Source organism: Eucyclogobius newberryi, unplaced genomic scaffold, assembly GCF_026437365.1.
Source record: "Eucyclogobius newberryi isolate DKJ021-1_F unplaced genomic scaffold, fEucNew1.0.hap1 SCAF_5, whole genome shotgun sequence".
Classification (NCBI taxonomy): Eukaryota; Metazoa; Chordata; class Actinopteri; order Gobiiformes; family Gobiidae; genus Eucyclogobius; species Eucyclogobius newberryi.
The window spans coordinates 39,687,915-39,703,839 of record NW_027316167.1 but is presented as its reverse complement, the minus strand read 5'-3'; the positions used below and the strand labels follow the sequence as shown (position 1 = coordinate 39,703,839).

The window sequence follows — 15,925 nt, the reverse complement described above, 5'->3', positions numbered from 1 at the left end:
CCCGCTGTCCAGGGATTTAAGACATTTTGCGGTAGCTTTAATATACAAAAACATCACCATAATCTAAAGGCAGAAAAGTGGCTGATACAAGACGTTTTGGAGCTTCCAGGGTAAAACGGGCTTTATTAGAATAAAATAATCCCAGTTTTACCTTCATTTTTTGTTTATGATCTTTAAAAATACCAATGTACATCAAGAATATACCATATTAATTTTATGAACAAATATAGATAAATATGCATGCATTTTAATTTGGCATGCACCTCTTCAATGAAAAAACTGTTTTATCCCTAAATGTAGACCATCAGGACAGGATGGCCACAAGCGGCAGCACTTTAGCTGTGTCTTGGTGGATTTTAGGAAGAATGTCATTTTCTCTGGCCTTTTGTGATCCAAACAAATGAAAGACTCACGTGGGGCACATTCTGAAGAAACAGAAAAAATTGTGCACCATGTCAAAGGTTTTTGTAACTAAGAATAAATCACTAAAAGCTATTATTGATTGGAACGGTTTGTCTTGTTTCATGGGACACAGAAAAAGTTTGACATTTTAAATTAAAATCGTACATACCTGACAGATTGCACATTCAATTTTGAATAAATACCTTTTTTAATACTATTACCAAACTATTAATACATCAACCGTGTTACATGAACAAGTCCTCTCTCTGTAAGTACTGGTAACTCAATTATTCTTATACCAAAATGATAAGGAATATACTTGACTCTTGATGCCGATTCAAGGTTTTAGACAATAGACTAGTATATTTTAACACATAATAAACATTGCGGACTTTTATGAGCTCTGATAAATAAAGCTCAAGATCACTTTACGGTTCACAAAAGATTACATTTTATCTTCCTAATGTGATATTTTTAGTATCAATAATTATTGAAATAAATATCTAGTTTGTATACCAGTTTTACTATTGAATAGTATCAGATTTGTGAAACTTTTGACATCCCTAATTTGCAATATCATGAACATATTGTCAAATATTATGCGTTATGCCTGCAACTACAACTTCTTTTAAATTTATGGAGCTGTGCCACTTTCACACTGAGAAGAATGTCGGATAGATTTAATTATTTTTACAATGTGCAGAAAAATAGTATGATTATTTCCAGAATAGACTTCTGCAACAAGCATCTGATGTGGCACATGCTCCTGCTGTGAGGGGCCTCTGCCTCTGCCTCTGCCTCTGCCTCTGCATTCTGCATTCTGCATTCTGACACTCTCACATCACCAGATTACTGACTGTCTGCAACATGACATATCAGGGGGTTGGCCTAATTGAGTCAGAATATTATGTCAAGAAGAGGAAGTCTTACTGCTTTGCTGAAAAAAAGAATGTTGTTGACATTTTGTATTTTATTGTATTTATTGTATTTTTCTTAAAAGGGACTGTGCATATTGAATGCCTCTAATTGTGGTTTTGCACCTTCAAATCTGTGGTCACTCATGCAGAGAGCTGAAGGCCACTATGTCCTATGCTCACATCACATTTATTGCTTGTTTGTCACTACAATGTGGACTGATTTGGGGATGTGAGCAATCTGTTAAGATGCTCCCACAGCTTGGAACATTTTTCAAACTGAACTGAAGTTGTGTGAGCTGGATTCTTATGTTGTTGTTGTTGTGTTTTTTTGGTCAATTTTGGAAATCGAATGGGATGGAAAACAGCAGCAGGACAGTCCCAGAACACATGATAGTGGTTTGTCTGTTGATGAAAAAAACGTGACACAATTTTCCAACTAAATCCCCTCCATACTTGTGATTCTCCACTGAGATCTGCTCACTCTTCATCTGTCAAAACAAGGTTACTTTCTCTTTACCATTTGTTGTATTTGTAGTAGCTGTCCAGTTTAGCAATGCAGTGATATTATTCCCCTTGAATGTTCTGATTTACTGACTTTGATAAAAAAAAAAAAATCAGCCAGAGGGTTATAATGATCATTACTTTCTTTAGTTTCTTGGTTATAATAACTCCTTATTTGTAAACCTCTATAAAAGTCCTATCCCTCCAAGTCAAAGGATTCTTTCAACATATCAATGTTTCTCATGTGATCTTTTTTTTTACAATCTGGTGATTTTTTTTAATACCTTCTGTAATCCAGACCTTGAACCTTGCCAGTTCTATTTGCTGCACAATTTTGGTCTTAAGTCACCCAGTTTAAGGTTTTAAGATTTTAAGATCTGTGTTTAGTTTGTATGTTTTGATCAGCTCCTTCCATGTTGTAAGCACCGATTTTATCCGGGGATTCTTAACCTCCTCCAAATTACTCAACCGTTTGTCATCTGCCAATAAAGCCTGTACAGGTACAGCGTTACCGTATTTTCTTCGCTTCAGAGTTTTAGTCGCACCAGCCAATAAATGCATAATAGAGAAGGAAAAAAACGTATATAAGTAGCACTGAAGTACAAGTCGCATTTTTTGGGGGAAATTTATTTGATAAAATTCAAGACCAAGAAGAGAACATTGCAATTTAAAATAACAGATTAGAGAACATGATGAATAGGTGTACGTATGCTAACGCTAACGCCTTCAGCTACATGACGCACAGACAACAGACGGTCGTAAGTGTCTGGTACGTTTACGTAACATGTTAACAGTTATTCAGATAACTATAGCATAAAGAAGACGCTAACAAGTTTACCAAAGCATCAGTTTTACCCCAAATCACTAAATCCATTGAATTCTTCTTCCTCTGTGTCACTTCTAAACAACTCTGCAAACTCCGGAGGTAGAGGATGTGCAGATTCTTCTTCTGTGTCGCTCAAAGCCTAGAGCGCCCTCTCGCGGTTGTCAGTGTGAAAATAATCAACATGTGAAATGCGGTTGCCAGTGTGAAAATATTGAATAATATCACATATAAGCTGGACCCCGGTCAAAACTATGAAAAATTATGGTAATCTAAATATTTTTCCATTGAACTTCATAGTCATAAGACAGTGGAGATGACCGTGGATTTCAAGAAAGTCACAGGCACCCCAGCCCCCCCTCACTATGACAGACTCCTTCATCACCACTGTGGACTCCTTCTGCTTCTTCTGCACCACCATCACCAGGACCTCAAGTAGGAGCCACCATCAGCTCCTCATCAAGAAGGCCCAGCAGAGGATGTACTTCCTGCAGCAGCTGAGGAAAGACAAGCTGCCAGTGCAGATGATGGTGTAGTTCTACACGGCCATCATTGAGTCCATCCTCACCTCCTCCATCACCTCCTCCATCACCTCCTCCTTCACCGTGTGGTACGCTGGAGCCACAGCCAGGGACAAACAGAGACAACAGCGCCCTCTGCTGAGAAGGTGATCGGCTGCAGACTTGCCTCTCTGCAGAACCTGTACGTCTCCAGGGCTCTGGGACAAACGGGTCAGATCACAGCCGACCCTTCTCACCCTGGACACGGACTATTTGAGCCCCTCCCCTCAGGCAGGAGGCCACTCCCCTCAGGCAAGAGGCCACTCCCCCATAGCAGGAGGCTACGGTCCATCCAGACTAGAACCTCCCGCCACAAGAACAGTTTCTTAACACCTGTCACTTTAACAATTATTCAAAAATAATCATTCATTGCACTGCTAATTATTTGCACTATTCTGACCAACTGTAAATGTATATATATTCAGACCAAATCTATTTCATTTTATTCGTAAATTCAAAGTTGTATGCATGCCCTTTTGATATATTTAGCTACTAATATTTTTCATTGTTGTATGTTGTCACAAGTTCCTACTTTGTGAATTTTGTTCACTGACAGTGGCAATAAACCCCTTTTTGATTCTGATATTGTCGGACATAATTTGCATAGCAGGCGATTTTATGTTCTGTCCCATCAATTGCGACGCCATAAATTGTTTCCGATTGTCTAATATAATGGGCCCATGGTTCCAAGTACAAATCAAACCAAGTGGACCAACCACAGCCCTGTCTCACTCCTCTTTCCAAAGTCAGTAAGTCTTGATGTTGGGCTTTCGTCAAGAGCCTCAATATTATACTATTAATATAATATAAATCATCTATTTTAAATTTGTTCAGCACTTTAACTAATTAAGGCCAGCTAAAAGAAACAAAAGCTTTTTCAGCATCCAGACTTATTTTTACAGCTGTGTTGTTTTTGTATGGTTTATTATGTGTAAAGATCGTCTTATCTTATCTTGCGTTAGTCGTTTGTTATTTAATCCTGTCTGATCATTGTGAATTAATTGTGGACACCATCTTTCGGACATAATTGAGGTGTATAAACAATAGTCCACATTCAGATTTGAGATTGGTCTGTATGAGGCACAGTCAGTCGATCCTTCCCCTCTTTAGGTAATAATGGCGTCATTCTAAGCTGAGGAGTTATTGTGTCTTTTAGAGCTTTATACCCCCCTGAGATGAACCCATCACTCCCGGGAGATTTATTGTTTTTTTGTCTTTTGATTGCATTTTCAATTTCAGTAGTTGTTATTTCAGCAACAAATTATTTTGTTTTGCTCTTTGTTCATGGCAGGTACATTGAGATTGTCCAGAATCGATTGTATTTCCTGTTTGTTTCCTGATATTTTGGTAAAACTTTTTTGTAGAAGGATTCAAACGATGATTGTATTTGGTCTTGTTTGGTGAAAATTACATTATTCTGCTTATCTCCTATTTTAATAATTGGATTCAGGATTCATTTGCCCGGCTGGTTCAGTTCTTTTGGAACACACAATTGAACTCTGATCCGAGCTAAAGAAGCAAACTTTCAGGTAGGGATGTACCGCTACGATGGACCGGATCTGGACTTGTAAAAACGTTTCGGTTCAGGTCCAAAAAAAACGAAACCCCGGTGATTCAGTTCTGGACTCATTAAAAATCTACCACTCACATATTATATCCTTTACGTTCTAGAATCTAGACCATCTTAAACCTTCCATTGATCGCGAAATTGGCGCTGGAAAAGAAGTAAACACTGCCATGCGCCGCTGTGAATGGCGCACACGGACCCTAATTAGTGACGCACGCGTCTTCAGGGCAGAAGTGAAGCCGCGAAATAAGTTTAAAGATGCGAGAGACAGAACCGTGTATCCACATGTGAACACTGAAGTGAAGCCGGTAAGATCGCTGGTTTTATTTGAACTGTTTAAGCTGTGGCCGCCGCGTGCGATGTTGTGATGGTGAATGTGCTGCGGGCGTCGTCACGTGTTAAAGGGGCGGGGTCAGCGTGGTCTTTGGTCTGGGTGTAAATATGAATGAAATAACTTAAGTGTTATGTTGTGGTGTGATGTATTTGGCATTAAGTAAATACTAAGTCAAAGTAATATTGCTTAATTGCTGCATTCATTAATTGGAGTTTATATTTTGTAATAGTATTTTGTATTTGTATTCTACAGTTGTTAAATATGGTCTGGTGTTTAATGCTGCTAATATGATGTATTATTTTGATTTGTTGTGTAAAATATTTTCATATTCTACTTTTGATACTGCTAAGTTGATGTTTTATAGTGGTTCAAGTTGACTTTTATGCTAGTTTTTGTAACTCTGTTATTTTACACTTTTATTTAATTATTTACACTGGTGTATTGTCTGTTTGAAGGTTTTATCTGACTTTTGATGCCAATGGATCTGAACATTAAAGATGGAAATGTGTCTAAAGGCAAAACATTGTATCAGATGAAACAGCTACTTTGACCCTTGACCCAGACTGACCCTGTCAACAATACTCAACATGCTCTTGTTCCTCAAGTCAAACACATGAATGTGTGTTAACTGTTAAGCTATAGTTTAGCTGCTAGCTAGTAGCTAGTAGCTTGTGATTTGTAAGTTGTAACTTCTGTTAATAAACAGTGAATAAAGCAGATAAATTGAGTTTATTTCACTCTGCAGTTAAGCCTTGTGTTTGATAGTCGTCCTTGTTCAAGTGTCTTCAACTTAATTATGTAAATATGGCATGGTCCGGATTCGAATCCAGAGGTTTAGGTCCGGACCTAATGAGTCCGGACCTAAACCTCTGGATTCGAATCCGGACTTGAACCTGAACGTGGGTTTAGGTCTGCATCCCTACTTTCAGGTTGAAAAGGTGGGTCTAGGTCCGATTAGATTGAACTCTGGCGTGATTCATCTGAATTCTGAAGGCGGAACAAAACCAGGATGTGACCATTAAGTGGTCAAAACAAAGTTCCTACATGATACCGATAATGGGACAAATGACCGATAATGGGACAAATGACCGATGATGGAACAAATGACAGATAATGGAACAAATGACCGATGATGGAACAAATGACCGATAATGGGACAAATGACCGATAATGGGACAAATGACCGATAATGGGACAAATGACCGATGATGGAACAAATGACAGATAATGGAACAAATGACCGATGATGGAACAAATGACCGATAATGGGACAAATGACCGATAATGGGACAAATGACCGACAATGGGACAAATGACCGACAATGGGACAAATGACCGATGATGGAACAAATGACCGATGATGGAACAAATGACCGATAATGGGACAAATGACCGACAATGGGACAAATGACCGACAATGGGACAAATGACCGACAGTGGGACAAATGACCGATGATGGAACAAATGACCGATAATGGGACAAATGACCGATAATGGGACAAATGACCGACAATGGGACAAATGACCGACAATGGGACAAATGACCGATAATGGGACAAATGACCGATAATGGGACAAATGACCGATAATGGGACAAATGACCGACAATGGGACAAATGACCGACAATGGGACAAATGACCGATAATGGGACAAATGACCGATAATGGGACAAATGACCGATAATGGGACAAATGACCGATAATGGGACAAATGACCGACAATGGGACAAATGATCGATAATGGAACAAATGACCGATAATGGGACAAATGACCGATAATGGGACAAATGACCGATAATGGGACAAATGACCGATAATGGGACAAATGATAGATAATGGAACAAATGACCGATAATGGGACAAATGACTGATAATGAGACAAATGACCGATAATGGAACAAATGGAATTTTTGGGGGGGATTGGACTCTGCTTTAAATTACTTTTGACATGTCCCTAACAGAAATTGGGAGACTGTTCTGTTTGGTCATTCATCCAAGTAGCGTCTTCATTTCTGAAAGTTCTTCAGTTCTTCAGACAAAGATAGATTACATAAAATACTGTACCAGATGTGCCAAAGTGATTTAAAAGGTCTGAAGAACGCATCATATTTCTGCTGGTGACTCGCTGTGTCTCTCCTCAGATCGACGCCTTTGAGCTGCTGTACTATTACGACGAGCAGCTGGGACATCTAATGTGGTACGTATGAACACAAACGCACTAGCCATTTATGTGAGAGCACAGCACAATCACAGAGGCCGGAGGTACTCCACTTCTACATGTATGCAGTCTCAACGGGTCATTAGCCTTCAATAGCAGCATAGCAAATGCATTTGTGAAATACTGTATGTGAGAAAAATTAAACTGCACATTCAAATAATGCAGATGGAAGGTGGGTCAAATTTAAATACCAACAGGGTTTATTTTATGCTGAAAGGTGAAGCCGATAATTATGGTCATACTTTTCTTCAGCCATAGAAAAAGCTGAACACTTGCCACATCTCAAAGTGAATCAATGCTTTATTAGTTTAGATTAGCTTAAGTTTAAGTTTATCTCTTTCAGTCACAGATATATTTTAAAATTATTAACACTTGACATACAGAGAGACTGAAAAGCTGTAGGTGGAAGCTTTAAACCTTGTCGTTACAGTGTTCTCAATGGGCTGAGGTTGGTGGTGGGACAAACCGTCCCACTTGTGGCGCTCGCAAAAAGTACTTAAAAAGTGGGCGGTGCAAGCGCACATTTTTTAAGTACTTTTTGCGATATGGAAAGCCAATATGATCACACTCCGCCACTTAGGAGCGGCGTATCGCGCTGTATTTTCCGACGCTTTTACAAAATAAAGTGGCGCTTTTAACGCCTTACGCCGTAAACGAGCGCCGTAATTTACACCAGACGGCGCTCTGTGTTCTCTTCATTTACGCCATACGGAGTGGCGGAGTGTGATCATATTGGCTTTCCATATCTTTTGGGTACCGTGCAAGCGCCGTGGTCGCCTGCGGCGCGAGCACGGTTATCTTTAGCATCTTTTGGGCATGGCGGGGGCCCGCCGCAGCATGGCGGCCTGCCATGCCCAAACCCCTCAGCGAGTACACTGCCGTTATAATATAAGTGTGAAACCATTTGTAATACATAGAAAGCAACTGCCCCCCCCAAAGATACTGCGCAGAACCCTAAAGCTTGGACCCGAGCTTGAAGGGGGAGAAATAGAGAGCCCACCCGCGGAGGGTGGGAAAGAGTTTTTGTATATATATACATACATACACACACACATACATACATATATATATATATATATATATATATATATATATATATATATATATATATATATATATATATATATATATATATATATATATATATATATATATATATATATGGTTCAAAATAATTGTCCCAATTTGTCTATTGTTTTGGAAATTGTCTATTTTAAGTCCTGAGGTCATTTTTCCATTGTGCGTATGTGTTATATTTGTCCAGTCCTTAATCGTTGGACTGGTTTGAGTCATCCAGACCTGATCAGATCTATGTTGTAAATTATTCTGAAATCACCCATGTATCTGAGTTTTTATTTAGATTTTTCATATTTTGTGATCTCCTGAGGTCCCAGTAATCCCAGTTCATCTATATGCTCCACTTCACATCATTCCTCCATTCTGGAATGACAACAAAGACTTAATTCATAGTGAACAAACAGTTTGTAAAGAATGATTCAGGCTTAGTAATTACTGAAGTACTACCCTAACCCTAACTTTTAACCCTAACTTTAAAACTTCCACCTTTTAAAGTTAGGGTTACCTAGTCTTGTGCTAGCTATTTTTACTTTATTTTATTTTATTTTTATTCTATTCTATTATCATTATTTTATTATTATTACTATCTGATTTTTATCTTTATTTTTTACTTTTATTATCTATTTTATTTTATTTCCCCCCCTCCATTCCCTATTAAGATAGGAGAGGAGTTTTGTTAATAAGAGTTTTTTTGTTTTGTTCATAAGAGTTCTATTAAGAGTGTGTTTTGAAACTTCCTATAATCTGTCCTTTCCTCCTGTTCTACTGCGTTGTAACAACGAAATTTCCCCTTGTGTGGATATTAAAGGATTATCTTATCTTATCTTAATTACGTAGTTACTAAGTTATGAATTAAATCTAAGTTCATGCTTTCTTTAAAGGTCCCATATCATGCAAAATTTACTTTTCAGAGCTTTTAACCTTCTTACAGTGCTATTGGTGCCTCATATGAGCCCAAAGTGTTTTTTGATTAATTCCTGCAGTCTTTAGCTAGAGAACAGTCTCTATCCTTCCCCTCGGACTCACCAGCCTGGTGAGTGCTGCAGCACGCTTCCCTGTTTCAGCCCATCCTCCAGGAAGCACTCTGTACCTGTAACACGCCCGCCTCCCCCCACCATCTCCACGCAAGGCTACGTCACGGGGTGGGCGGAGGAGGCGGATCACTCTTCGCGAGGGTGGGGGCGAATCTCAAACTAAGCCGTCTGCATTTCTGGGTTTGTGAGCGAGATCCAAGATATGGGTGATATTTTATTATATTATTATATTTATTATGTTATGGGTGTTGCTTAGGGTAGACTACGAAATGGGAAAAATAGCATGATATTGGATCCTTAAGACAAATAAAGGTGGTACAGAGCATAGTCCTTGAGTAACTGTTTAGCTTCTTCTTAAATAAATATCAGTTTATCCCAATTGTAATGTTAAACTGAAATATCTATAGAATTCTTGTCCTTGACTGCTTCATCAATTTTACCTCCTCTTCTTTGACACTTGTGATACAGAAATATCATTATGAAAACATAAAATGACTTCAGCTCTGACATTAACATTGCAGCGAGAGCCTCTCATATGTCTCAAGGTTAATACATTTTAATAATTCAACAGATTAATTTAAAAAGCCCCGTTTTAACACCATCATCATTCACTGCCACTGAGCTGGACTTCAGAGTAACTTTTACTGGCACTTTTGGTGGCCTTGGATGAATACAAATGATACTTTCAGCACAAAGAGTCACAGTAATGTGCTTCAAATTACACATTCTATGTTATAGTTTCCTTATTATAAACTATACATCTCAAACTGTTAAGAAATATCCACATTTAATTCTAAGGAGAAATTATTATATGATTGTAGCTCTATTTGAATAACGTTTGAATGACATTTTCAATTTTATTTACACCCAACAACATACAGTATCCAGTATCCAGATATTAAGTGAAGTTTGCCCACCGGTGGGACGTTGGACAAAAATAATTTAATTTTTTCTACTATCTGATAAAAGGAAATTATTAAACTGCAATACATGGTCCCATTCTTTCTCTCCTTAATACAGAGCAGTCGTTTTGTCCCCTGTGCAGAAAAGCACCCACAAAGCATGATGTTTCCTCCCCCATGCTGCACAGTAAAGATGGTGTTCTTGGGATGGTCCTCATCCTTCTTCTTCCTCCAAACACGGCGAGTGGAATTTTATACCAAAAAGTCATATTTTGGTCTCATCTGACCACATGACTTCCTCCCATGACTCCTCAGGATCATCCAGATGGCAAACTTCAGACGGCCTGGACATGTGCTGACTTCAGCAGGAGAACCTTCTGTGCGATGCATGATTTTAAACCATGACAGTGTAGTGTATTCCCGATAGTAACCTTGAACCTGTGGTCCCAGCTCTCTTCAGGTCCTTGATCATCTCCTCCTGTGTAGGTCTGGGCTGATTCCTCACCTTTCCTATCATCATTGAGACCCCACGAGGTGAGATCTTACATGGAGCCCCAGTTCGAGGGGGATTGACAGTCATCTTTAGCCTCTTCCATGTTCTAACAAATGCTCCAACAGTTCTAATTGCCCCGTAGCCCTTTCCAGCCTTGTTGAGGTATACAATTTTGTCAGCTTTTGACAGCTCTTTGGTCTTGCCCATGGTAGTAGATGGAGTCTGACTGATTATGGGCTGGACAAGTGCACTGTTCCCTCTAAGCCGCTTGCGTGTGCAATTGCGCACTGCTCCAAAGGTCTCTGTGCGCAGGAAATCTGCACTGCACACAAAATAAAAATCCAATCTGAATTGAAAATAAACAAAACATATAAAAATCTATACAATGTGATTCTGTGCGTGACAGGCAAGGGTAGATTTCCCTGATGGGCAAATGGGCCGGTGTGGGCCGAGCTATAGAGGATGCAGGCAGTGCCGCCAGGCCCTGTCAGCCCATGACTAGAGACCTGTGGCGGACGGGTCAAATGCTGCAGGATCAGGCGGATTTACGTGGCCTCAGACAGGAGCGCCCCTGTCCTGGAGAGCAGCGCGGGCCACTGCAGAGACGAGCGGTCGCTGCTGAGTGGTGATACTGGGCAGTGCGTGCAGTGTATGCGTGTGCACAGGAGCGCGTGACCACACGCTTTAACAGAGGGCAGAGTAGGTGGAGATGAGAGGAGGAGGTGGATGTATTATCACTTTAACCATGTGAGTTGAACAACGTTGGTGAAACTTTATGAATGATGCTGAGCGCGATGCGAGTGGCGTAATCGCAGCCCTGAATGAGCTTTTTGGTGTCATACATTTCTTTCTCTGTTTCAATGGGATTAGTTCAGTTCAGTTTATTTATTTAAAGTGTCTCTAGCTCAGAGCTGTCTAAACATGGGCCATTCATGGACTGTTGCATTGCAGTAATATGATTTGCAGTAACAGCCTGGACCGAGCTATAGCCCTCAAATACTATACTGTACTCTGTAATGTGTATGTTGAAGTTGGTTTAAAGGAGTGTTTCTCAAACACCACAGTGCACAGGTCTGATGTTGCTCATAGTGGTCCAAGGGGCCACTCGGGGAGTTTGTGTGTTTGCTCAGATACATTAGAATTAGAGGGAACATTTGACAGCTAACGATCTCAAACAGGTGCTACTATTTTAGATGAACACGTGGAGCAGAGGTGGACTTTTTCGATGGTCTTCCAACATGACAATGACCCGAAGCACACAATGATCAATGATCGTGGGCCGGCCCTCCTCTACTTGCCTGGATTCGTATATGGCCCTCGGAGGAAAATAATTGCCCACCTCTCATCTATACTCTTGTAGATGTATGACTTAAATGTGTGCATCGGTCGGTCTCCACAGCAACAGGAGTAATGCTGCTGCACGTATGTCGGACACTGGAAGATGGCTTTGATCAATAAGAACAGGAACGTTAGCCCTCCCACTCATTCCTGTATAAACTGTGGGGAGGAGCAAAATGACCAACCTTTTTATATCTCACTTTTTCTTTGAGCCCACATTGCTTGTCAAAGGTCAAACCATCTGCTCTTTCTCAGAGTTCACAGTGTTACTGGGATCCAGACAGGTCCGCAATAATACTGAAAATATCACAATAATCAATCATATTGAAACAACATTATGCCACTGACACAATAATTCTAAAGCAGTTAGAGCTGTTCTGACACTATCCCGCTTGAGGCTTGGGACGTGAGGCTCCTGTGGTGGAAACGATGGATACGTGCTTTTGGAATGCCTTTGGGAGGCGGATGATGCAGAGTGAGCCGGCATTTATAACATACCATAGCAGCTTTTTTTAAGAAAGCACTTTAAAACTTTACACCAAAGTGCTAAACACAAAACACAGAGTAGACATAGAACAATAAGACACAAGTCAGTATTAAAAGCAACAAGAACTAGCTCAGAATTAAAAGCCAGTGAAAGAAGAAAGTAGTGATTTAAAAACAGGCCGAACTAAGAGTGCGAGAGGGAGCATGAGTTTGGACCGGGTCAGAGAGGCCAGAGGGGGCGAGGCCATTCAAACATTAGTATGAAATGGAGAACCTTTGGAAATAGACAATCACTGGTACAAGTGGGACAAATATGCCAAAGGATAGATATTTTCTACATCATTCATACTTACTTTGTGTTCGCTGTCCATCTATTTTATTTATTTGTATATTTGGACCTGGGCCCAAACTATACATATTTATATCTAAAAGGAAAGGCATGCATTCTTGCACCGCCCAGCCTCACTATGTGTCCTTGTGTCTGTGTTCCAGGTATATTCCGTTCTTCATTATTCTGCTGATCTATTTCTGTGGATGCTTCACCAAGGCCAAAGAGCAGAGGCTTCCACTGTCGGGATGGCTGCTCCTGGGGCCCAGTGCCCTGTACTACTGGTGTGTGTCCTCATAAATCATTCCACATATTTAGTCATTCAAGTCCAAACAGAGGCGTCAGAAGCAGGAGTGGCAAAATTAAATACATGATTTATTTTTGACAAAATACTGCTGATAATATCACTTTTTCAATATACCTCCCACCTTCAGTTGAGAGTTAGTTTTTCCTCAATTCATTTTCCCACTATCTTCAATTAGGGATTGTAGAATACTGAATATCTGAAATGAACTGCATTTTATTGCATATTCTGTGACTTAGTCCAATCAGAGCACAGTTCAGAGCATTCTAAATACTTAAAATACTTTTCCAAAGGAAAGTGTAAAAACATGATTTAGTAGTACAGTGTTTTACTTTATTCCTACTAATGCTGTGCAGTTTGAAGACTAAATTGTATGATAAAATACTGCCATGTATTCCTTAGAAATGTAAATGTATTCTAATATAAAACCACCATATGAAAGAATAACTTACTCCCAAAGATGTATTAACACAATGAAATGAAGCGTGGGCAGGAGCCTGAGCTGCAGTTTCACGGCACAAAGGCTTTTCTGAAATCTTTACTAATGAGTTCAAATTGACATCCTGTTCAGGAGAAAGTGTTTAATGTGTGTGTTTCATGTGGGCTGATCTGACATGTTTTCATGCCCAATGGCCAATGGACTGAGAGCAGTGAGACATACAGCGGAAAAATCATGTTTAGAGACAATAGTATCATGTAGTGTTGGAACACTGGGATGATGTATTATTGAAGAACAAAACACCAAACCAGATGCATTGGAAATATCATATTTTGGGTCTTGACTTGAGTGCTGTGTCGATAAACAGGAAACAGCTGATACAACTAACACACACTAGCTCGCAAGTTTGCATCAGTGGAAAAACATCGGTTTAGCACACGCGCAAGCCGGTGTTTGGTGAAAAATGATTCATTTCAGTTTTTATCTGATCAAGCGTTCCAGGAGCAACACAAAAAAAATGGGCCGGACCACTTTGGAAGGTGGACCCTGAAGGGTTTAAACAGGCGAGTTTAAGTGGTCCGGGTAAGACAGTGGAGACCGTTTTGGACCAGAACATCCGCTCAGAGTGGAAACCTGTCAGTCATCATTAGTTTACATTTTGTTCTGGTCCATTGAGTCTCTGCTTCCTCATGGGCTCATTTTAGCAGCAGAAAGAAGTGAAAATACATTTACACATTCCTTTTGTTCTTTTAATGGCTGTAACATTTGTGCAGGCCCCACATTCTACATTTCAAAAAGTACAGAACTGCAAATGAAAACAGACATTTTTGAACACCCAAAATATTTCAGATTTAGGCCAACGCAGGATCACTCAAAATAACTAAAGATGAGGGTAAAACCATGGTTAAAGTTTGCATATGAGGTCTTTGATAATGAACAATACGCCACCATCTTCTCCTCCTCCTTCTCCAGGTACTTGGTGACGGAGGGCCAGATCAGCGAGCTCTTCCTCCTCACCCTCCTGTGCATGGCCGCTGTGGCTGTCCACCAGAGACGCCAGGGCCTGGGGCTGGACAGTAACGGTCAGTTCCTGCTCCTGAGTTTCAGCCTTGTGGTGCTCCTCGTGGGGGTGTGGGTGGCCTTCCTCTGGGACGACCCCATCCTCCGTGCCAAGTACCCGGGCCTGGTGTACGTGCCCGAGCCCTGGTCCTACTACACGCTGCACATCAAGCCGCTCCACTGACCAAGAAGGACATGACGTGGGGACTTCAAAAGGAGAACGATATGACCATAAAAATGTCAGCGTAATCTTTCCCTGTAACGTTATGCAATTTTGGGGATATCGTCATGGGGATTTGGCGCTAACTAATGGCACCGTGTGAGGGAAGCAGTCCATTCATTTGAATGTAGAAGAGCTGCTTCATCACCCACTGTTCAACAACTACAAGAGCAAACACAGACTTTGCCAAATACTAATAATAATAATTTAATAATGTAAATATCCAAGAATGCTAACGGTAGCATGGCTAATAGTGCGTTGGTGTATGAATGAGAGTGTGTTGTGGGAATGAATGTGGGACAACGGGTGAAAATGAGCCCATGAGTTTCATTTATGTTCATTAACCTACACCGTCCCGACCCAAAAAAAACAACCTCCATCAAGACTAAAGATAAATAAAATAAAATATTGGCTCATAAAACTTGATGAACATGAAGACGTATTATTTTATATGTAGCACATGACCATAGTTACCTCTATGGCAGTATGAAGATACGAGTGAATGATAAATATAAATCAAACAATAAACAATGTTCTTTATTATACATTATTAGACTCTTTCTGGACACCTTCACCTTGATATTTCACTTTGTACAGCCTAAGATGATGTGGAGAAAACAATCAAAGGTCCTCCATGTTCCTGGCAGCTGCTTCAGGCTTGTCTGTGCTGGGCCGGGTGTCTGTGCTGGGCCGGGTGTCTGTGCTGGGCCGGGTGTCTGTGCTGGGCCGGGTGTCTGTGCCGGGCTGGGTGTCTGTGCCGGGCCGGGCCGGGTGTCTGTGCTGGGCCGGGTGTCTGTGCCGGGCCGGGTGTCTGTGCCGGGCCCGGTGTCTATGCCGGGCTGGGTATCTGTGCTGTGTGTCTGTGCTGTGTGTGTCTGTGCTGTGTGTCTGTGCTGTGTGTGTCTGTGCTGTGTGTCTGTGCT

At 40.6% G+C, this 15,925-nt stretch overlaps 1 protein-coding gene across 1 annotated transcript in view; it reads left to right on the top strand.

Annotated features, from left to right (window-relative positions):
- Positions 1–15,019, top strand: part of cln6a (CLN6 transmembrane ER protein a) — a 29,517-nt gene extending 14,498 nt beyond the window's left edge. The window contains exons 5-7 of the mRNA XM_072465082.1: positions 7,246–7,301; positions 13,145–13,264; positions 14,696–15,019. Of these exons, the coding sequence (XP_072321183.1) occupies positions 7,246–7,301; positions 13,145–13,264; positions 14,696–14,966 (447 nt within the window). The 3' untranslated portion in view covers positions 14,967–15,019. The remainder of the gene's footprint in view (positions 1–7,245; positions 7,302–13,144; positions 13,265–14,695) is intronic.
- Positions 15,020–15,925: the final 906 nt, after the last annotated feature.